The sequence below is a fragment of the Corapipo altera genome, unplaced genomic scaffold (assembly GCF_003945725.1).
Source record: "Corapipo altera isolate COAL_440 unplaced genomic scaffold, ASM394572v1 61305, whole genome shotgun sequence".
Classification (NCBI taxonomy): Eukaryota; Metazoa; Chordata; class Aves; order Passeriformes; family Pipridae; genus Corapipo; species Corapipo altera.
Window position 1 is genome coordinate 2300438 of NW_020884909.1, and position 24807 is coordinate 2325244.

The following is a 24807-nucleotide window of genomic DNA, read 5'->3' on the forward strand; positions in this document are numbered from 1 at the left end:
GAAGCTGGTTGTGACCAAGTGTCTAACCTAAAGATTATGATTTAAAGGTCAACACTTAATTTATTTACTGATAATGGTGTCTGCAGGAACTCAGTGCCTGATAGCATTAAATACTCTCCTCTGATTCACAAAGCTTCAGCTGACTCCAACTGGCTGCATCCCTGCTTTGATGACCACTGTCAATACAAAAACCTGATCATACGAACTAAAAATGTGGAGACAGTGTAAAATAATTATAGCTGATCTCCAATAAGTGATTCAGGGACAGCGGCTCACAAAGTCAATACAAGAATCTGCAGGTTTTACAAACCTAAGTGAATAAAGGTAGACTCCAGAGCCTTTATTTAAGCACTAAAATTAAGGCAATCCAATACACAGAAATGCTGTGCAGGTTGAATCCCATGGACTTCAAGGGGACCTGCAAGTACTCAGTAATTTTTACTTTTTTTATTATTTTTTTTTTTTTTTACATGAAGCCACTTTTGATTTAGGAGCTGAATTTCGGGACTGCAGATTGAAAATGTTTGTCTCAAGTTGTGTGCCTTGAAGTCAGATGAAAGGAGGAAGTGCAGCTTGCTGCATCATACATATGTCTTTCTTGTTTGCTCTCCAGTGTAAGAATGTTAAGCAATAATCTCTACTTTTGCTTGAAAAAAAAGCCGTTTAGTAAGTCACCAAACAGAAGCTAGTGCAGCTGATAGAACCACCTAAAAGCAAAGGCTGCAACTGCTCTGTTAACTTGGCTGGGTCTCAGACTGTGCTGTATGGCCAGAGTTGTAAGGCTCACCAGGTCACTGGGCTGAGAGGCATGCAAAACTTAAACTTTGGGGCTCAGCTGTGATATATGTGTAGCCATGTTGGTGTGTCCTAAGGTCATCCTGGAAAAAAATCCTCCAAAGAAGTCGTATAAATTCAGAGGTTATTTCTCTGCGTTACTGATGAAAATCCAGTTCTCAGGCAACTCCCTTTTTTCTCTTTCTGGTAGAATTTACTCTTCTTAACAGCTTTAGAGCTTTAACCTTTCAATCCGTGGGCTCAAAAGCGTTGCAGCCATCTCCTCCTCTCCCTCTCACATTTCATATTCTCTGGCACACTCTTGTATTTGCCATCATCAGAAGAAAGAGATTTTTGCATGTCAAATCCTGTAAGCTTTTCAAATCCTATGCACTATCTTATATTTTGTAAATCCTGTTTTCATCTCTGGTCTCAGTTGCTTCTCCACCCTCTCAGCGTTTCTCCACCGTGCTCTTTCCCTTCACAGTGTTCCAACAAAGCTGGGATGTTCACGTGCAAAGGACATGAACCATTGCTTTCCAATGATCCCAGTCTTAGAGAACCAGTTTTTGCTCCTGGCTGATACAGTGTTTTCTTGGCTCTGTAGCATTTTCTGATTCTGCAATAGTTCCACTTCACAAAGTGTACCATGCCAACAAATTACCCAAATAACATCAGACAAAGTTATAGTTACAGGGATCACAGAAACTTCCCCAGAATAAAGATAATTCTCTATATTGAACAAGAAAACCAGAAGGACCTGCTGCCCATGTGGATGTCTTATTAAGAAATGATAAAACACAGGGAATAGGGAGGGCCACGACAGGTGAAATTCAGTGGAAATGGTGGTCAGAAGGCAATTCCCAGACTGTGGAATGAAGAGTACCTTAATAGATCACTGCCAATAACCTCATCCTGCATGGGTTCACAGAGATAGAGTCACTGCTACCACCAGTGAGGATACGTGAGTAATCTGAGTCTGGGGATATTACCACTGGAAAGCATAATTAGCATACAGGAAGACCCAAAATGGAATTCACCGAAACAACTGCCTCCCCAAAGACCCAAACAATCTCTCTCTCACAAAGTTCACAGAGAGGCCACCACTTCTGACAAATTAGATGTGAAAATTTCTGGACATCCCAGGGCAAAACTGGAAGTTTAGGAGGTTCATTTTTCCGCTAATGTTTCTCCCTGCAAAGAACCACTCATCCATGTTGAAATTTTAGGCTGGGAAGGTGGAAAACCTAAGCTGAAACCTGTCTGCTGGCTTGTTCGACACGAACAGAAAGAAAATCAAAACAGAGGAGTGAATTTGGAAAAAGCAAGATTAATTGGAGCATCAAAAAAAAAGACGTTGCTGTTGCATTGCCGGCTGCATAAAATATTTACAGCAGTGTGAAGAATTTTGAAACTTTCAAGACATTGATTTGCTAATGCACAAGTCAAACTTAACACTGTGGGTACAGTTCTTCATTTGCCACTTTCCTTCCTCTCCTCTCATTTAAATTCTTTGTGGTCAGCTCTCCTAGCAATACTCCCTTTCTAGGATTTATGTGGGTGTTTAGCACAGGCTGTGGAAAGATGTAGGCCTACAAAAACATCTCAGTACTCAAAAACTGCATGGACAAAACCTGTGGAAGGCAAGGACAGTTCTTCCACTGCAACGTCCAAGGTTCTCTTTGTAATTTCCTTCTGGCGCTGATTACAGAGAGAGCAGAGCATTTGCCAGCCCCATCCCAGCTATATAACACCTGAAAATTCAACTTTCCCTGCCTCTGCCTGCCTTAATCTCCACAAGGTAGAAAGCGTCGAAGGTATTAAAGGTGCCTCCATCTCTGAGTCAATTTGAGAGATCACTGCTTTCCTTCCTGCATGCTAAGGGGAAAATCACCTGGTCTGACAACGGCACAAGTGTGACACACCCACAGCAAAAGGATGTGCTGTTCCCCAGAGACATGACACAACTAGTCCAGGTGACTTCACTTGATACAAGTGGCCGTCACATGGAAAAGTCTGTTAGAGAAACATCTTTTTTATTTTTTTGCCAGAAGGAGTGCAAACAGTTTAGTCAATGAGCCAGAAGTACTTTTGACTCATTTCAGGAACTGCGGACCTGGATACACCTGGGCATTGTGCAAAAATCAGAAGCTCAAACCCAGCTCAGCAAAAATCTGAACATGGTTTTTAACATTATGGACCTGCACAGTATGTGGAGAGGATCTAATCACGTACACTTCAGTATAACATACATGAACTCCACATTTATACAGCGCAGCTATGGCAGAACAGAAAGGGAAACTGCAGTGAAAAGTAATTTATGCCACATCTGTTGTAAAATGCACAGGCTATCTTCAGACAAACAAAAACTTCAACAAAATTCTTATGAATAAATAGTACTGAATACTTGCAAACAGGAACAGCTTGAAGAAAGATATAATTAGAAGTATCTCTGTTGGTTAAATTACTACACAAGATTAGACATCCTTTTAAAGGTCAACCTTCAAAAAATCCATAAGCACATGATCGGTAAAGCACACAGAAACATGCTATGGTCCAGCAATCACTGGAGGATTGGCAAGACAACTTATGAAGCTCTGAAACGGTTTTGGGACTCTAGGCAAAAGTTAAAAAATTATGCAGGGAAAATTACATGTCTTTTTAAAAGTGTATTCCAGATCAACCGTTAAGTGCTGGAATTGCATACCAGGAAACGTGCGTGAATGGTAACTAGTGGTCCACACAGGAATGGAATCATCACACAAATACAGAAAAACTGTAAAACAGATCTCCAGGCCATCAAGTCCAGCCTGGCCCACAACAATCTAGCCCATGCTGGTGGGTCAAACTTTTGTCAAAATCCTTCAATGGTCTTAAAATCTAAGACTGTGTGAAAAAGACTAAAACATGCATCAAACAGTTAGTAAATATGTAGCATCCTAACCCTTGTAACTGTGGCCATCAGTAGGTACTGTCAGGGAGTAATTAGAACTTTTATTGTAGGACATTCCCTACATGCATTCCTTATGTAGAAGCCACAGGTGAACCTTGCAGAGCAGCTCAAATATATGAAGGGTAGTAAGCAATGTGCATAGTTTTGTGCATAGGGTCTTATTCCCCAATCTAGACTCTGCATTAACAGAACAGAGACAATATGGTAAATTTTAGCAAAAAAGGAGTTGGAGAATAAATTCCATGTAAATTCTGAACAGACTGCCAGGAAAAAGAATAAAGACATGGTGAAACAAGTAAAACTCCCTTCCCCCACTTCTTCTTTTAAACTTACAAATGGTTTTGGTGTCACAGTTTTGGATAAAATCACAGCCTGAAAATTGATTATATCAATTTTCCAGTATCCAGGGCTTTATTTGCTATATGATAAGAGCTGAAGGCCCAGCACAGTACTAAGGTAAAATTCAGGCCCTGTGAAAATGAAATGCTTTGTCATTGATTCGTTACAGCTAGACTTTCACCCCAGAAGATGGAGAAATGTGCTGTGGTCTTTCTGAGGGGAAAATGTAGAGACCTTATCTATATCCAAATTTGCAGATATCCAATTAAAAAATAAATCAATTTTATGTAAACCAATGCAAAGCTTCAGTGTGAACACATTTAAACCGATTTAAAGCTGACTTACGTTTAAACTCACATTAAAATCAATTCCTTAACAAATTAAGTTGAATCAATAAACTTCTGGATTAAATTAGTCCTAACAGGTATTTCTAGAGGCAATGCTCTGTCTGCTTGAATTGCATTGATTTAAGAAACCTGACTTTAATGGCAGTGACTTTGTGTGTTAACACTCGTATGTGTTAATATGCATTCATTATCCAGGATAGAAAGCCATCAATGTGATTATAAAGCTCAGCACAAAAGGACAAATCAGACCAATGTTCCATCCTTTCCTAACCTCCATTTTGTTTCATTTTCAAGGATGATAGCCTTGTGTACAACGGATTCATTTTGCTACCACTGAGCAGGAGATTTTTGCATACCATCCTCTGTGATTTATCTGTTCCATATAATTTCTATTAAAAGTTTCAATTTGTTTTTATTCCTGCAACAGGAAACCTTTTCCTTTGCCTTTACTTCTTATCCACCTCAGTCATGAATCACCTGCACTGTACACACGTAGCATCCAGCACAAAGTGTGCTTTTTTCCTGCTGAGAAATTACTGAAGAGCACTAACAGAACAAATGCAAGCCAGTCTGCAGCAAAGCTGTTTTCACCACAGAGTCCCATCAGACCTCAAACCAGCTCTGTTGAGGTTTGGACAGCTGAGCTGCAAGGAAGGCAGAAATCTACATGGTCCTTACTACACCAACAGAACGAAAGGTCTCATATGAGAATACTCTGAGACAACTCCCCAGGAAAAAGTCCAGGTTAGAAAAACCAAGAAGGTTCCCACCCACGAGTGTTGGTGCCACACTGCAGCAGTCCAGTGGATTTCCTTATTTCTTGCAGAATCAGAAATAAAATAAGGTCTCCAGCCTCATCACATGTGGCCACTGTGCCTCTCCGAAGCTATCTGAAGTAAATAACTGCAAAATCTGTTAGAGGAGGTGCTACTCCTTGTCAGGCACAGGAGGGATGCTTCCCCAGGCAGTGAGATGAAACTGAAGAATGAAACCAGAATCAAATCTCCCTTAGAGACCATCTGCATACTGTTCAGACTAATTCTTATACAGTGCCACTTTTTTCTTTGTTTAACTAGTCTTAAAAAAAAAAAAAAAAAAAAAAAAAGCCCCCAACAATCAAAAAAAAAAAAAAAGAAAACACCCACAAACCAGTCTTTCATAAACCGAACAAAACCATATTATCCTAAAAAGATGGTTTCATGTCAAGTTGCAATCTGGATTTTCATTGAAAATAGCATGTAACAGGCAGAATGCATAACTTTCTCCCCAACTGTGCTGAACTCTAGGGGGTTGCCAGTCATCTCTTTTGTCCAGATTTTCTAGAAGACATGAGAAAGAAACTCATATTACACAAATAAATCAGAGATAAAAGCTTAATCCTAAAAAGGTTTGGGAAAACAGGGGTTTACAATGGAAACTATTATGCACCCCCAGCAGCGGAACTGGCAGGTATATGAAGTTTCCTGTAAGACTCAGTCCTGCAAGGTGGCATGACTACAGGGCTGTCTCACAAGAAGCTCAGTGGCAGGCAGGGTTCACTCCCTAGTGATGTGTAAAAGCTGAGTCTGCCATTTACCTAAAATAATGCATCCGTACAATTTGGCTTTTCTATGATATTTTTTTTTACCTCTGGCTATTCTCTAGTAGATTGTTCCATTGCACAGGAAGCAATGTGCATATCTCTGCCTAGAAATGCCCATTTATTCTCTTTTGTCATGGGCTGGACAATGGTCTGAAGTCCATTGAGGAGACCAGGACGCTCTCTCGGGTCTCACAACACTGTGTTGTGTTTGAGTGTCACAACCACCAAAATATTCCCTTATTAATTACAGTCTGGGATCCTACCTACACACTGGAGAGAAGATACACCTCCAGGGAGATGCAGTATCACATGGGCTGAAAACCCCTATCATAAACAGACAAAGAAAAGACACACCAAACCGCTTTCTGATGGACTGGAACTTGGTACAGTACAAGAGTACAAGCATTCCAGCATTTCCTTCCACAAAATTTGTCCTACATTGCAAAGTACATAATAACAAAAGCTATGACAGTGAAATCCATGAAAGACTGAGGGAGGAAGCCAAGAAAGAATCACAATAGTATCAGAAAGGAATGCTGGAAGAAGGAACATAATGGATGACTTCACTGCATCTGCTGAAATTTAATATCCTGAGTCCCCCTTCTGGCTGCAAAGGGAATTTTATGTCGGAAGCAATCAAGCAGGACACCATTATGGCTAAGGGAAATCCAAACAATCAATACAGCAAAATGTTCTGTGGATGACAAGCATTCTGCTCTCAGAGTATTAAATCCTTCTGAATCGCTCTCTGGCTACTGGGAGACGTTGTAAAACCCAACATGGCTGAAAAACAATCATAAAAAGCAACAGTATAATTATACTGAACGTCTACTGTATTTTTCCATTTTAATAATTGCGTCTTGAAAGAATTTAAGGTCTGCTTTGGACTTTACAAGACGTTATATCCGGGTTGATCTTTTTGCATACTCTCTATCCCATGAGCTTCATGAATTTCCAGTAGTACATGAACAGATCAAGGATTAAGGAAAAGCAGCATCAAAACAGTGTTTTCTTGGAGCCTCCAGAACAATAAAGTATTTGTGTTGGAGGATGTGAGCACACACTGTGTGTTCAGAGATTCTCACCAAGAGCTCTGACATCGAGTTGGGTGTGCATAGAGGATGCTCTAAATCCAGCAAAACACCAACAAAAGGATTGTCTCTGCTGGCAGTGCATGGAACCTCCATCTGTAACCTTCACAGACCCTGTCTACTGGTTGACTGAATACACACCAAACCCAGCATATAATCATGGAAGTCCAAGTTTCCACACCAAGAAAGGCAAATAGCTCCAGGGCCAGGTGCCCTCTTTCTTGCAATATCTTCATCTAATCTTCCTGAGTAGTTAAAACAAACAAACAAACAAACAAACAAACAAAAAAGTGAAGTTTTTAATTTCTTGGTATTTATCAGTCCTTGTGAGATGGCATTGTTTTGATAGTACTGAGAGGTCTGACAGCTGTTAATCCCCATTGCTTGTTTTCCCAGTCTTAAACACAGTTTAAGTAATAAGAGGGAGAATTGACTTAAACAGGAGGTTTTAACCAGCTTTTTCCTTTCTACAACCCATTCTTTCTCCAGAAAAAGAAAAAAAAAAAGATAATAAGATTCTCACTGGTCACTAACTCTTATTTGTAACTCTTATTTGCTAACTCTCACTTGTAATTAAACATAGTCCTTATTCTCAGTTTGATATCTTAGTTTTCCAAGCTCTGAGGATATGCTGTCTCCACCCTCCATTTATTTAGACAGTTGCTTCACTGAATATATGCATAAACACCATACAAATTCTTACATTTTTGATTTTATGCTGAAAAATAATGTATTATCTGATATATTAGTTATCTCAGTGATTATTCTGCAGAGGGATAGATAAAGATCAAAATACAGAAAAATACAAGGACTTGCATTGGCTGAATCTGCTAGACACATAGGAGAAAAGCAGAAATGTTATTAAAATGTGTTTTGAATTCACAATCAACAGACTTACTAAACAAATAAGTACTGAGTGACTTTATGAGTGACATTTGACTATGATCATGATGTCCTCAAAAAAGGAGGGCACCTCAGTTTCAAGCATAGATCGGGACAGAAAAATATGGATTTTTCCTGTTTTAACTCTTATTCAGCAACATCATTATGAAAAAACTTAATCATCATACTGAATTAAATGAAAAACATTACAAAAACCCCTTTTCTTGATCAGAAAAGCAGATGAGTACAGCATTCAAAACAGATCTCAGGCAAACAACATTTCTACACATTTAATCTTCCATGTGAGGAAGCTAGTTCATAGGATGGGATGTGAATTTACAGAGCTTTGGTTATTTTGCACTCAGTCATCCCAGGCACTGAATTCATACAGGCCCTGGTATGGCTTACTGCATTTTAAACCAGAGTATCACATTAGAAACCGCTAACACAAATAGTGCTTCACCCACAATAATGAGTCCAAGTGAATCAGAGAGAGGTGCAGAGAGTTATTCACATCTCACGGGCAGTTTAGCAGAACCCTTGTACTGGATCCCTTCTTATGAGGTGTGATGTGAAGTACTGTAAAACTGGATCACTAGGCAGGGAGTTGTCCATCAGGGTCAAAATTCAAGAAAATTGCTCTAAGGCAGGCACATGGGATGTGGGAGGACAGCAAAGCTCAGGAAGAAAAGACATCACCCTTAATAGAAGTCGTGGTAGACACGTGATGGGATAGCTGCACAGGGAGTGTTTGGAGTAGGAACAGCAAATAAAAGGAGAAAAACTCAGCAAAACTCGCAATCAGCATAGTTTTCTTCCCAAGCCTCAAGATTCATTTCTATCCACACTCAAACCCCATATCAAGACATGACAAGTGCTGTGTAATGTGACTACTCAACTCTCCCACATGTGCAAAGCATCCTAGGCAACAAGGTTCTCACCAGAGGTAAACTGGTGCATCTGGGTGAGGACTCGATTTTTGGCCATTTTCCTTGCAAACTGTTACTTGACCTTCAGCAACATTTTTGCACAAGCTATCTTAAAGTACTCCTCTTCCACTCCTGACCAAAAGGGCTAGTCTGTACACCCCATGGTGAGGGGTCTAGACAAGTCCCTTTGCACCCCAAGTACCCCCATGACATGTGAGTGTGGCACAGCACAGACTGACACACAGGGAAGCACAGGCAGGCAGGGGACTTGCATGAGCAATTAATGAGGATTCACTGAAGGTGTGCATTTTTCTTGGGTTAGTTAAATCCAATAAAACATTGAAGTGAACATGTCCCTTCCAAATTTGGGGGTCTTTGGTGCAATTCGCTCGGAATGGCTCATCTGTGAACAGGAGCCTTCCCTCCAGGCCTTCCCACAGTGGAACTCATTCGCTTTAAATGTTAATATTTTTGAGTGCCTTGCCTGGACCATCTGTAGGACTGATCACCCGGAGGGTTTGTGCAAAGCAACCATTTGGCTGTAAATTCACAGTTTAGCCGGCCAGTTTACTCTTGCAGACAAGTCACCGGTCTGACACAAAAACCCGATCAACTAAACCCCCCTCCAGCCCCCCCCTTCCTTAAACGCTCGTTCGAAGTTCTGCTGTGGCAGAACATGACATACCGCAAAGGTTCTGGCTCCCAGCTCTAAAATAATTAGTCTGGGGAAATTAAATCGGCGCTCTCTGCGCACCTGCGGCTGGCTGAGCTCCCTGGCCCGACCGCGCTGCCTCTCCCACACCACAGCCGTGACCGCGGCTCCCCGGGCTGCCCTGCCCAGGGTGCAGCCTCCCAAAAACCTGTCGGGGGGGGGGAGGGGGGGATGGTGCTGTTTCTCGTGACGCTGAATGGAACCACTGGTTTGGCAAAGAAGCTGCTCGTGAGGGTCTCTGCTTAGGAGATTTATGTTTTAAACAGGCAACAGCTAATATCAAGGGGGAACAGATACATTACCAGCAAGTCATTTCCAAGCAGCTAATAACTGTTTCCCTACCCACCAGATCCTAGGATGCATTTTCAGGTTTAAACATAACGTATACATTGTAAATAGCGGAAACATCTGGGGTTTATTATAACACCACTTTGCTAGCCTTGGGCATTGTACAACTCCCACGGGCTACGGTTCACCCTTGACCTGCCAAACACGATTACTGTACTCAGGCAACTTCCCCTGCTCCGCAGCTGCTTGCCTTCCCCTCCCCTCCCTACTGCTATCATTACAGCTACCATCCTAGAACAGCCAGTCAGAAACTTGGGTTGCTGTGGTCACGGTGTGGAAACAGCATGGCTGAAGAGGTGAAGAGAAGACGGTGAGGATGGCCAGTGAAGTCACTTTGCTGCGAAGCCCAGAGGAAGTAGGGCTGCCCAATGCTGTCTGTATTGGCAACCTTTTTCCTTCCCCCTCCAAAGCCACCTTCTTCTTTGTTCTGCTCATCCCACCCTTGTTACAGGTCTGTCATGCCTCTGTTTCCCCCTTTCCCAACCTCCAGTCTCCCACTAAGCCAAAAGTGGTGCTGTTCCTCTCCCCTACCCCTCCTGCAGCCTTATCTCCCAAACAGATCTTGCTTCCCAGGCTCTCTGCTCTCACCCTCCTCCCTCCTTTTTTTGCTCTCCACCAAGGACCTCTCTCCATTCACTCATTTCCCACTGCTTGATGTTCAGCCCCACAAATCCCAGTTCTGTCCCTGCCCTGCTTTTCCACCAGTTCTCACCTCCCCTTCAACACGGTCCCAAGTTAACTTCTCCCTGCCTTTATGTAACAGCTCATGTGCAACCACAGCAGCACTGCAGGCTGGGTCTCTTGCTTCCCTTGGCTGTGGCTAGAGTCTTAGCCCAGGCTCACTCCCCAGCCCAGGGAAGGTATTTTAGGGCTGTTGGCACAAGAATAGACTGCAAAACTTCAGCTGAACTAATGCAGAGCGTGAATCTAAAGTACTTCAGTTACGCTATGGTGAGGACACATCTTAAGAAATAAAGTGATCTTAATTCTGTCTCGTCTAGAGCTAGGTTAAAAAGTAATAAATAAAAAAAAAAAGGCCAAAAAAAGGGGAAAATGGCGATCCAATGGCTTAATGCATGCACTTTAAAAGCTCACTTGGATGAGCCTTCCAGGTGTCCCTGCATAAGCAGACCACTGACCATAGACTGTTGCTTTCTGTGCATGCACGAGCAGTGCATTTTTGCCTCCAGCTGATTCTCTTTCTGCTCAATGCCTGAACAAGTGTGTAGGGGACCAGCGCTAAATGGTGCTGTTCAGAAACACAGCAGAAAGAAAACACAACCCGTGTCTCCAGCAGCCCTGTCTGCCGAGGAGCAGACCCAGCAGCCTCCCACACAAGTCACGACCAATTGCAGCCCTGCCCACAGCTTAGGGGGGTGTAACACCTCTCTCATGAACCTTCTGTTACAAGTAGCCTCCCTGAGAGGTAACAACCATTTCAGCAACAGCAAATATATTTGAAGGGTGCTACCAAAGCTTTTCTGCCGCCCCTCCTTGATTAAAGCCTACTGACTGATGCTATATCCACCCTGGCCCTGAGAGTTCAAGTAATGATTACAGCACTGGGACATTACCCCTATTCTATCCCTTCTCTGTAAAGTAAAGGTAAATTTGTGAAAATGAATATCTGAAATGCATTGCCTTTTTAAAGTTTTATTACTCAGTAGCCTGGTAAAACCCGCTTAAGAAAAAATGATATGTAGCATTGTCTTCTTATTTTTTTATTTCTTAATTTGTTAAGTTCAATCTACTGATCAATTTAAACATCATCCTAGAATTATGCTATGGTAAAACAAATGCACATTTAGAGAATAAATGGAATTGATTCTCTTCTGGAGTAAAAGGCCTTACTAAATGAGGTATTTAAATATAACCTCCAATCCTTCTCTAAAGAAGCACCTGGTAATTCACTTTTTGGATCAAATTGCAACTCCAAAAAAACTTTATGACCTCATGTGGTCTTTCCACCCCCACATTCCTACCTAGAAACATTATATACAGCATGATTCAGGCAAGAGCTGAGTTAGAATGCGGATGGTGGTTCTGGGGAAAGAGATGTAGCAGGTACAGGGCAGCAGCAGAGCGCTGAAAACATAAGAAATAGGCAGCTGCATAAGGAAGGATGCCCTGAAATGCTGACACATTCATTCCTAGTCAAGCACATATCCTCCACTCTGGCTTGAAAGATCCTCCACACCCAACATTTTCCCTTGTCAAACAGGCCCTCAAGCCCGTTCTTCACTCCATCCTTAAGCATGTTTCAGCACACACAAAAATGACCATGCTAATCAGACAAAAAGCTGGACTAGCCTAGTACCCCGTCTCCAGCTGCAGCTGTGTATGGGTAACAGGGAAAAGAAATACAAAAAAAAAAAAAAAATAACCAGAAGTCATTGGCTGTGATGCTCTTGGCCATAGCAATGCCCTACAGGTCAGGAAGCTGCAGTGAAAGGAGGTACCACTAGTTAGGTGAGATTCTTGGGAACCTTTGTGGTGTGAAGCAGATTCAAAAGCTGCCTCTTGCTCCTCTGATGGGACTTGGAAGTGGGTGGGAACCTTGACAGGCTCCTTGTGGGATCTGGCTCTGGTGAGATGAGGCTTTCCACTGGAACAGCGATGACAAACCTCAGGCATTCTTACTGGACCCACATATACCCTGCTGATGGTCAGGAGAAGGATGTGCAAACACTGGGAGACTAATCCTGTCATGCTTTTTGTCTTATCTACTCTCTGGTTTAGAGCCAGCAGTCACTATGGTTTTGTCAATGAAAACAGCCTCAAAATTAACTTCAGTTCTAAATACCTCAAGCTGTTCCTTATCCCTCAACTTTGAAGTGATTTATAGTTTTTACCTGTGCCTGAGGTCTTTGGTATTGATCTGAAATGGACTGGATTTTGCCATGAAACTGATAGTGAGAAACATCATGAAACATGCCATGAAGCAAGGCAATCCCAAGGCTGCTTGATATTTCTTTAATTTTTCAAGGGAGTTGTTAACTTTAACAACTACAGCTTTGAAACAGAAGAAAATAAAAATCAAAGTGAATTCACCATTCTGGACATTTCTACAATTTCCTGCTGAACTATGGTGGGGAGGTTTCTGCTTTTCCATGAAGACCTTGTTTCTCCACGCTGTCAAGTGTATATTTGTTCCCCTTTACAACATTATTACAGAATTAAAAGGTTATTTGGGAAAACGCACTGCTTTCTCATAGAGGCTTTCAGTTCTATTCTTTAAGGACAGTAGTGTTTTCCAAATATGTGCCATCCAGCTCTTGGTATATTTCACACGACCACTCTCCAAGGTCTCTCCAGGAGCTCCAGCATTTTTATGGAGCCATGAGTTTAAAATGGCTTCAAAAAGAAGACATTTTTCTTTTCTTGACACTTCCTCAGTGGAGAAATTCTCTGATGCAATATAACTCCAGGAGGTCTTGAATGCTTAAAATTAATTCCACTTTTGCTGCAGCTGTGATGGACCAGAATGTGTGTGTGTGTACAAGTCTGAATAGATATTTGCACTGATACTGCTCTAGCATAATTCAGGGAGGGGGGGAAGAGTTTGCCTTCTCTGAGAAGTTGAGAGTAGAATGAGAAACAGATATCACCTCACTGATATAAACAGGGTAAGGTGAAAAAGATGTCAAAACACCTCCAAACATACATGTACCTGATTTCACACATCAGCTGAGTTAGCCATTAACCTCAGCAGCAAACATTAGATATTTAATTATTTCTCTGCTTGTCATCTCTAGACTAGCAGACGTGATATAGTGCATTATATGAATTTCTTCCAAACACAGTTTTTGAAGGGTAGAAGTCCACTTGTTATTCTCAGTTTAAATACTTTGCAGTGTCATTAACTTCATTTTTACTTGGCCCTTTTGGGACTTGCCAAAGGACACCTGCCTAGAGTTTAAAATACACGGTTACCTGTGTAGGGTGAGAGAAGGGGAAACCTAGTCCTAGGCATGGTATCCTCTCTGCACATAGCCCTAGCTAGTTCCATTTACTAGAATGCTTAGGTAAGTGCTCAAGTTTAAGTCTGCAAATACTCCCAGTGATGATGTTCAGAGAGTTTCAATAAACTCCTTACAGGTCAATTTGCTTGTAAGTAAGCTGGAAGATCGTTTTCTTTTCAGGGTCTAACTGTCAACAGGACAGAGTGATACATAGACATGGTAATCCCAGAACTGCCTGTGATGGGTGAGAGGGATTGGATAGAAGTTGCTGCCGGTGATTTTGAGCCAAATGCCCAGAGGAAGAAAAGTTTTCATCACAGACTTGAGGGGTGAAAAAGGCACAAGCAAGACAAAGGCAGGATGCCATCTGAAACAAAATCACATATGCAGTAGAGAGGGGACCTTAGCTCATAGACAGAACAGTGGACCCAATCCCTCCTACCCATTACATGTCCTCCTGCCATTTCATCTCATTGTCCTACTGTTTCCCTCTTGTCAGTGCCATAGAGGATCTTCAGGCAAGCTCACTGTGGCAGCAAGCACTCAGCACAGCTTATCACTGCAGACAGGTCTGACCTGTTGGCAGTCAAAAGGGAAACAGACACCAAGGTCTTAAACTACAGCCCCTGGACTGAAGGAGAGCTATAAAGCCCTAGCAGCTTACTTCAGCTTTCATGGCACTTGCATTCAAATTTAACTTGAGGTAAAACCGTGGAAGCCTGGAGTGAACCATGAGAAGCATTTAAAAACCCACCCTGAGACCGAGCCACCCTCAGCCATCTCTGGTGCCCTGGGAATCTCTGTACAGCACCTCCCCTGAGGAGGAAGCGATGTCACTGGCAGCAGCTGTGCAGTTAATTCCATACAGTTAAAACAAAATGCTTAGATGAAGCTACTTCTCTTTGAAGAGCTCTTAGAAATTACATCCCCTCCCTTGCTCTCTTTTTTGGAGAACAGTAAAGATGGCATCCCCATAACAGCAAGCTCTGACTTCATCCTGCTGTTAGGTACAACTCACACTGCAGCCAAAGATCTGGCTTGCCTGGAACCTGCCTGGAAACTGCCTCATTACTGCCGTCAGCTTCAGTCAGGTGTGAGCTGGAGAAGGGACGAGAGCAGACAGCATTCTGGGGATGGAAGCAGGAACACTGGCTGCTGAGACCAGTGGGTCTTGACATTTATGGAACGGAAGAGAGCCTCAAGAGAGACTTTGTAGCTTGGATGAGTAACGCTCATTTTGTGGTGGGAGGGTCCCTACAAAGAGGCTCCTCACCCAGGTGGTCTTCGCTGTAAGAGTGAGGACAGAATGGGATGAGACATCCTCATTCGTAGATGGAAGAAATAATCAAGGAATAGCAATGCCAAATATCCTCAAAATGGTCCTGAGTTAAAAGGACAGTTATCTATTTTAAATCCTTCACTCTGACCTTATTTCAAGATCCTCCCTGCTCTCCTTTCAGACTGTTGCTCTGTAATAGTTTCCCAATTTCTGACCTTGCTGGCACTTCATACAGTCAGGAAAGCCCATGTTCAATACCAATTTCACACTAGCTGACAATCAGTTTCTTTTTTCCACAGTTCATCTGATCATCCAGCGCTTACACTTAGCCTTTTGCACATTTGCAGTACCTTCTTACACGCCGTGAACAACATGCTTAATTAAAAATCTTATGTAAATCAAAGGGTACCAACACAAAAAAGATGAAGTCAGGACTTCTGGCATTATGACATTAAGTCTGGCAATAATTTGCTCAGAAGGTTGGTCAGACTAGAAGCCTCTAACAAAAAAAACCCCTTGCCCAATAATTTCTGCATTCATTCCCACAGCTTTTTGAGCTATAGCGTATCTTTCAAAAATTATGGCAGTCCTCCTCTCAGATGCTGTGAGTAACAGAAATCCTCCACACATTCAAGCAAGTTCTTCCTTCACTTTTAAAAGCAGTGCATTTTAACTAACACCACAAGTGCACTGGCAGTTTCACTCATCCTTTAGAGCTTGACAGAGGTACTTTATACCTCTGTATTTCCATTCCAGCCTTTCCAAGAACAGGTCCAACTAGCAGCTCCCATGTTTTTGGGTTTGCTTTTCAAAAGCTTAAGTAACTTCTCCTACAGCAGCTTCTCTTGAGATGATCAGGACACTATTGTAAAGGTGGTATTGGTTATTGCAGAAGTGCAGCAAAGGGCATAAACAAGAAGGAAGCACAGGTTGCCCTGGGACACTAGTTTTTACAGGTCATAGTATTCCCAATGGAATGGGGAAGCTCTGCGTGGGAAGTTCCTCTTCTGTTCTTGCAATGGGACATGCTGCCCTTGGAAGCAGTCTGAGTGAAATTTTTTTCTAATACAGCCTCCTCTCTTAAGGTCTCTCAAATCCTACCAGTGACTCTCCCTGAACATGCAAGCCTGACACAGTGACACAACTGACATCTTCTCTGATGCCCTTCATCTCTATATCCTCCCTGTGGAAACAGCTCCTGCCGTAGATGTGGCTGCATAGTACCAGTGGGACAGCAATGTGCATGCTAGCTAAGAAAACATCCCATCTTTCTATTTCCCCTGCAGAAGACATATCAAGAATGCACACTGCCCTCTAGGAAACCCATTTTCACAAAGGGAAAGGAATCTTTTTACACACCGTAAGACAAAAAAAAAGGGGGGCAAGTGACAGGTTTGTGATACCTACATGTTATTCTTATCTCTAGAATGGCCACATGTGAGAAGACATGGTGGTTTGAAGAAAGAGATTACACAGAGTCAGGAGACTTTGGTTTCTGTGCTGGGTTCAGACTGTGATCTGTTATGACCTTGGACATGCAAAGATTGTATGCTCACAGGCAATAGGAGCTTGCTGTCAGACCGAGGTTGTTCCACAGAAGGCAGTTTGAAGAATATTGATTTCAGCAAGAGCTCGAGGGCTATGATGATACAAACAATATCAGTCTATTTGGCACAATTCAAGACCACATGCAAAAAATGTATTCACAAAATAACAGGGCCTGTTTCATTTACTGGCATCCGTTCCAAACATAATGCAACAACACAGAGCTGTTTTCAGTGCTGTTTCATATACAGGTGCAATACACTGACAGAACAGCATCTTTTTATTCTTGTTTAAATGCAGTGGACTTCCTCAAAGAAAAACTGAAGAGTCTGTCACTGTGGAAGCCAATGATCCCACTAAAACATCACATCTGCACACACACACAGACACACACACACAGAAGATGTCCCAGTACTGGATTTAAAATTTAACTCTTCTAGCAGTAATGGCAGTGGTAGCAACCTCTATCACCTCTGCAACTGGATGTTACTAGGGACTCTGTTTAGTCATATCAAGTATGCATTCATGCTTCTGTAACTGTGTTCAGAGGGATTAACCATTAGCCATAGGACATGGCATGTGGCTGACTCAAGGGTGAAACGAAAGCTATTAACGCTGGAGAAAGGCACTGAGCAAGGCTCAGCCTGAGTCCATGTCTGATTGCCAAGCCCAAACTGCCTGACCTGGATTCCCCCTGCTTACAGAGGTGGAAGGACCATCAGCTCATAAAACCTGAGAGATGCACAGAGAGAATGAGGAAAGACTCCCAAGTGACCTGTCACAAATGGATTAACTTCTCCCTCTTCCTCCCTCACCTGTGAAGCCTTTGGACTTGGTTCTCAGAGCTAGGAGTCAAATGGCTCATAGTGAACAAACTACATAACACGGTCAATTTCCCCCAAAATCTAATGCTCCCACAGAAAATTACACAACCAGAAATGCAAAACCAGATACAAGTAGTAATCTGCGCACAAATACAAAACTAGCAGTTACTCCAGGCAGGAGGTTATGGTTAAGATCTCTATCAGTCCCTTGTGAAATATCTTGCCTTACTTTCCTTCCATTGTTTTTGTTCTTCGTTAACAGAAATAGAGTAGGTGGGATGGACAGGGAGGAGAGGGAAAAAAGAAGGCAAAGGATAGAGGGACAAGAGGGCAGAAAGAAGGATGGAGAAAAGAAGGGAGGGAGAAAGAAAAGGATGGACGAAGAAAAGGACAAAAAGGCACAAAAGGAGGACAGAGGGACACATGGCTGGAAAGGAGGAAGGGAGGAAAGAAGGGAGGAAGAAAAAGAAAGAAAGTAGAAAGGAAGGAAAGAAGAAAGGGGTGGAGGGAGTGTGGGAGGAAAGGACAAAGCGAGAGAATGAAAGAAAAGAGAAGAAAAGCATGTTCATAAACATCCCTGTGACCTCGCACTGGATGGTTTCATACTCTGACCTCATGACATCAGAGCAGAGTGTTTTCCAGGACTTAAGTCTACCAGTTTACCTGCACATCCACTGAGCTACAACATAAGAACAGCCTTAACAACCCCAACTTGATTTTCAGGAGACTGCCTTCCAAGCCGGCACCCTCACATCAGCTTCTCATACCGGCGAAGCACCCACGGAGCCAAAGGGCTGAAGAACACCCTGATAAACCTCCCATACGGCTCGGCACGAAGCCCCGCAGCCCCGGGGCCAGGGTGGGCGGGCACCCCACGGTCCCCCCGCTCCCGCGCCTGCCGCGGGCACAGCGCGCTCCCGCCGCTCCCCCTCGCGGCCGCCGCCGGCACCGGCACGGGCACGGGCACCCGCACCCCTCCCACGACCCTCTTCCCCTCAGGTCACCGGCGGGTACGTTCCCCTTTCGCTATTAGTTCGACTGCTTTCGTTATTTTTAAAGCAGCGCTTCCGCGGGCGCCTCCGCCTCTCCACTCCGTTGTGCATCCCTGGCACCGCCGCCGTAACTCTTTCCGTGCGAGTCTGCCACTGTGGATTTCCTAGGGCGGGAACAAGATCCCCTCCCCGCGCCGAACCCACGACTCCCGGTACTTGAGGGAGCAACTGAGGGTTAACTGAAACACCTCAAGCACATTCAAGCAGCTCTTTGCACAACTAGCATGACTCATACAAAATACTGACACTTGGTTTGTTTTCTTGTATCATAACGGAACACGATAAACTATCAGTACTGTTAAAGGCACATTCACTCTTGTTACTTTTGGAATGTTAGCAAAACATTGATTTGGTAGGAATTCATAGCATTTCCAGATCCTGACACACTGTGACACAATTGTTCTTTGCTGTTTTGCTTTTGGTTATAACTACCTGCCTCGAAGGACTGTCAGATGCTTATAGATAGGTTGGAAAGGGGGTGTAGGGGAAGGGAGATGCTTGGAAGAAACTTTTCCACAACTCTGCACTTAGCTCGCCTTGCTTTGAGAATAACAAATTGCCACTTAGGTGCCTAAAGTAGAATGTGTTGTCAAAGATGCTCAGTAGCTTCTCTTGTGATTTTTGTGGCTAGACATTCACAAACTGAGCACCCAAAAAAGTTTTTGTGAAAACCTGGTGACTTCGACTCAATAGAGGACATTAAAAGTGAGCTGCTCCAAATAGTGAGGGTTGAAGTCTCCTGAAATATCAGCTGCATAGGATCTTTTTTTTTTTTTTAACTTATGAGTGATGGTTTAAACTATTTCACTCCACCTTTTTTTCCTTCTTTTTCAGTTACTGCCTTTCTAGAAATCCAAGAAGACAAACTCAGATTTAAATCAGCTCACAAGTTTTGCCACATTTTAAAATCCTTGCACATCTTAGCAGATCTTGGCATTTCTACACCAAAGAAAAAAATTTTGTTCGTCCTTCCCCAGCTATCAATATTTGCACAAAGTTCAGTACAGCTCCTGGATTTATTTCACAGAGGGAATGTCTTTCTATACACATGAAGGATTTACTGGACAATTGTACTGGTATGTCCTCACAATTCTGTTTGCATTCCCATGGCTGCAGTCAAGTAGTACTTGTAGCGTTAAGTCAAAAAAGTTTGAATGGTGACTAATCTCATTTATTCAAAAAAACATGAACACATTCACATGCTTTTTGAAGGATTCACTCTCAAAAATGTTCTGAAGATTGTGTGAAATGTTTGGAGCATTTAGGTATGGCACACAGGTAAAGGGACTTTCCTCCCCCAAAAATGTACATGCATACCAGCAGCACACAAATATTTTGTCCTGGAAAAACCAGAAGTTGTTACTCCTTCTAAGCAGTAGTTTTCCTCTAGAAGTGGACAGGTTTTACCAGATATCACAGCTTTCATTCCATCTCCAAGGCTCTTGTCTTCAATTAATGCAAAATATTGATTAGTATTCTGATATCTCTTTATGAATATTGAGTATCTGTTTAAACTTAGCAATCCTCAGACTGAGCTTTAATCCTCCCAACCAAGCCCTGACATGAAACTTGGTCTACAATATGCTCAAAACAGTTTCTTCCTCAGACAACTAAGCCTGCTACCAGGACACACTCAAAGGTTCTGCTCAGTCACACTCATCTCATCTGAACTTTGTGCTGTTTATTCGGTCAAGTAGTCTCAAAGCTCTGGTATTTTATCTAATTCTAAATTAAACTTCTCATAGGAGGTATTTATTGTCAATGTCTGCAACCTCTCTTCTCTGGGCTCAGTAAGTGCAGATGTGTTCAGGACAACGCTGCTGAGGTTACCTCACTGAAATGGTGATTGAGACCCATCTTTGAGGCTCTTGCCTCATGAACTGCGTTTCTGCACTAGATTCTTATGGAGCCTTGCTCTTCCTACCACTGCTACTGAACTAGAGAGTGGCTGACATAACCTAAGGCCAGAGTTCGCTGCTCTGGCAGCACTGTCAGTCTTTGCACACAATCAAGGCTTTTTCCTCAGAAATGCTTGACATCTTTTCACATTTTGTCCTTTCAAGCCCAGCAACCTCTCTCTCATCTTCTCTGCTAAGCAGAACCACCTGAAAACTTGCATTCCCCAGGGTGTCTGAAAACACTTGAGGAAGAGGTTGGGCAGCTGATGTGCTGTTACACCACCTCAGTGGTGTACCAGGAGGAATTTTTCCAGGGCTGATTCCTTTCTCTTACTTCAGTAGCCCCACCTTATGCAGTGGGCCCAGTCCAAGTCTCCCTGCTTCTGCTTTAACAACACCTTAAGTAAGGAGCAGTGCCTCTGTGAGGGGAAGACTGCCACCCAACCAGAGCTTTCCTGCCCAGGCTGGATGTATTTTCAGTGTGCTGGCAATGCCCTAGGAAGCCCTGCTGGCAGATTTGTTGAGCCTGTCTGCATACTCAGTCGGCATAGCAGTTTGGTGATATGACTTGGAGAAAAACTGTAACTTTCTGTCCATTCATAATACTGTCTCCTCAGCTTTCCACCCCCTATATTTATCATGGTCCAGAGTTCCCTGCTGAAGGAAGGTACAATCACTCTGCACTTGACACAAGCCTGACAGAATCAGTTTGTTTGAGACCACTTATAGCAAGTGGAGGTAAATGTTCTTCTACGTCATTTTAGTGACAAAGAAACCATAGCAATATGGACCTCCCCAAACTTTTGTAACAGAGCCCAGACTTCACCTGCCAATGGAAAACACTAAGATTTTTTTTGGTGTTACCACTGTGCAGGTGAGCAGAGCAGGCCAAAGCCACTTCATCTTTTTTTCCAATAACTAACTTCCTTCTCCAATGGCAATTCTGGAGTTCCCAAGAGAGTTGTGACAGAATATAGTAAAGAAACATTTTTTTCATACACTTTTTTCCACAGATAATAAAGCTGATTCTCAGCCTGTTGACAAGTTACCAATAAGACAATTATTTCAGACCCAGGATTGAAATAGGTATGATGTACTTTGACAGTCAAAAGCAGACTAAGTTGAGAGAAGCTATGATCAGAAAAAACAGCACTAAGAAAAAACTGAACACCTGCTGCAGATTTCTGTGCTAGTGCCAGATCTTAAAACTGAGGATTATCTGCAAACCACTGCTTTTTGTAAGGGAGACCATAAGTAGATTCAAACTACTCACAGAGAAGAATACAACAGAGGGTACAAATCCTGACATAATTCAATTAAAGAAAGCAGGTAACTAAAAAGCTAAACTGTTTTGTGGCCTCTCAGACTGCACGTTCTAAACACACTAACTGATTATCAAGTATGACTGCAAAACTATTAGTGAAAAGGAGAAATTGTTGTCCCATCAAAGTCAGAAGGTCTTTATATTGTCCCTACTAAGTTTATGTAAGTAGACCAGCTATTAATTCAAGCTCTAATATGCTTGAACAGAGAGAATAAAAGTCCATGACATGAAATGCAAAGCTGTTCTCTTGCTATATTTTACATTAACCAGCCTTTCTGCTCTTTCTCTTCTGAAATATCAGTTCTTGTTTTAAATGCCCCTCAGACCAGAAAATACCCTTAAGTAACAGACGAGATAAAATCTATGTCACGTTGCCAGTGTGACATTATCTGATTGTGAGTCAAGTGTACAGTGATGGGTTACGCTGTCTTTCATTCTCCCATTAGACAGACTACACGGATTAGCTACACATGGGAACTATCCTGCCACATACACTTATCTTGGAAGGGATGGGATTTTAATTACATAAGATAGAAGAATGCTCAGTTCTTGCCCACACAGGAAACATTTGACTAGTAATGTCAGGTATGGATGAAGGCGGTACTCTTTCATACCTACAAAAAACATACTGGTGCCTTGGAGAACAGAGGTAAGGACTTGCCAGGAAAGTGGATTATTTCTGGTTCAAAAACTGACATATTTTGGCTTAGTAAGGAACTTTGCCTTCTGGAGTTTTAGCAAATCTTAGGAGCTGGCATGATGTGAATCCTGCCTTGATGAACCTCAATCTACACTTACCACCTTTCAGATTTTCAGATAAAACACTCATCCATGGCAGACATGATCAGACCACCAGAAGTGGGCATTAAACACACTTAGATACCTAAACTTCAGGTGACAATTATTCGTGTGGATCCTCTTAACTGTTATTGTAGCTCCCCTCATCAGAGAAAAAGACCATATTCCCCAGAATCTCTACCTAGTTCAGAGTCAACATGGTTGGATTACTCAAAAACTATGTCTTCTGTTTCACAACTCCTTTCACTACTTCCTCAGCAGCCTGCTCCACTGGAAAAAGAAAACTGTCTGCAGAGCCGGGAAAAGAAAGTTTTCCTGCAAAAACGGGATAAGATGCCACGGGACCCTGAGGTGCCCAGTGGGAAAATGCATGTCTCCTTGACAGACTTTTTCTGTCACAAATTGTCCAACTTGTTACTGTCTTCCTGTTTTCTGTCAACCAAAAACATAAACAAAAAACCCCCCAACACTTCAAATAGCCCAGCTGTCACAGATGCATTTGCCAGAGGTTTTAATGTTCCAAGAGGAGGTTAGTTTTAGCAGGAGATACTTACAATGCTTGCATAATGTAATAGCAAGCAGCATTATAAAAACCCGGTGAAAGAAAAAAAAAAGGTCAAACAAAGTGTTTGTCTCTAGCTTGGCATAACAAGGGAAACCTCCTCTGCTGTACCTGAGACTCTTACACTCAGTGCTGAGCAGAGGCTGGGTGAACTATGTCTTCAAACAACATGAAGAAGAGGACACATTGGGCAGTGCTAGTTTGTAAAGATTATTAGCCCAAAGGGATACCTTCAGCTCTGAATCACACGCATCCTCCCCAAGTCTAGATAGTTGAAGTCTAGACCAGCATCATGTTGGTCACAATGCACTAAGCAAAATTAATATAGGTATATTTAGAAAGTTTTACCCTGCTGGGCTTTCTGCTAATTTATCTGTACAGGTAAAAAACCCAAAGGGAAAAAAAACCCCAAACCCAAACTAGAAAATTGACTGCTTTTCATATGTTTCTTTTAAAACATTTGTCTCCAAACAACATGGAATTCAAAGAAGTTGGTAAACTAAACAGTAACTGCAGCTGTACATTGCTTTTGCAAAAAGCTCAGTGTATCTGTAGATACCACTAGGCTTTCTGACATAGTAGGTGGCATAATACAAGCTCTCTAGGAAAAGCATCATGAGCTCATATGTGTTTGTACAACACCAGGAGTCTTGATCTTGACTAGGGTGTTCAGCTGACAGAAATAAGTAATTATGATGAGTGGGGCAGCCTGCTCAGCTGTGACCCTTCTTTTGGGTCGACCCACAGAGTCCTGCTCCTGGACACCTACAGAAGATGAGCGATCAGTGGCATGAATCCCTGCGCTTAATACTGGGGAGGCATAAGAGAAGCAACACGTGCTGCTAAACGAGCGAAATGTCCTCTCTGATCACCCCGGAGCAAATATCTGCAAGTTTAGACAAAATACCCCGCATGAAAGTTTGTCATCTGCTCAACTAAGCCAACTGATTTCTGGGGAAAGGAAGGGACAGAAAACCTGTTTTGTAATAGGAGAGATAGCCTCACGCCCTCCAAAAAATGAAGGGGTGAAAAAAAGAAGAAGAAAGCGACAGCTGACCGAGAGCCTCGCAGGGTTTCGGGGCCCGTAGGAGGGAAGGAGGACAGCAAGACCGAACTGCGGTCGGACAGCCCAGGCACTCCAGGCAGCGCCGCTGCCTGCACCGCTCCACGGGGCCGGGAGCTGGGCGAGCACCCGTCCCGGGGCGCGGAGGGTCCGGGGCCGGGCAGGCGGCGGGGGCCGGGAATGTGCCCGCTACGTGCGGGAGCGGGAAGGGCGCGGAGGCTCCGCGCGGGTCTCCCACCGCACCTGCCGACGGGCTTACCTGTGGCAGACCCGGGCGCCTCGCCCTCCTCCGGCGGAGCGGGCTTCTTGCCTTTCCTCCCCTTCCTGCCGTTGCCGGCTTTTTTCTTCTCGGCCATCCCGGCTCCGGCCGGCACCGCGCTCCCCGTTGCCTCCGCCATCCCCGCGGTCGCCCCCTCCGCCGCCACGGCCGACGCTGTCGGCTCCCGGAGCGCCCGAGGCTCCAGCATCGCTCTCGCCTGCCGCCTGAGACTTGGAGCCGCGAGTTCCTTGGAAGTTTTTGGAAACTCCTCTCCGGGCCTTTTT

At 43.3% G+C, this 24807-nt stretch overlaps 1 protein-coding gene across 9 annotated transcripts in view; it reads right to left on the reverse strand.

Moving 5' to 3' along the window:
* NRG1 (neuregulin 1) overlaps positions 1 to 24807 on the reverse strand; it is a 442486-nt gene that overhangs the window by 154152 nt on the left and 263527 nt on the right. For 6 of the 9 annotated variants that reach the window (XM_027653074.1, XM_027653071.1, XM_027653070.1 and 3 more), the window contains exon 1: positions 24524 to 24786. The exons of the other annotated variants lie outside the window; for them this stretch is intronic. In XM_027653074.1, coding sequence (XP_027508875.1) covers positions 24524 to 24731 — 208 coding nt within the window. In that variant the 5' untranslated portion in view covers positions 24732 to 24786. Of the gene's footprint in view, positions 1 to 24523; positions 24787 to 24807 lie in introns of those variants that run through there. 9 annotated transcript variants of the gene reach the window in all.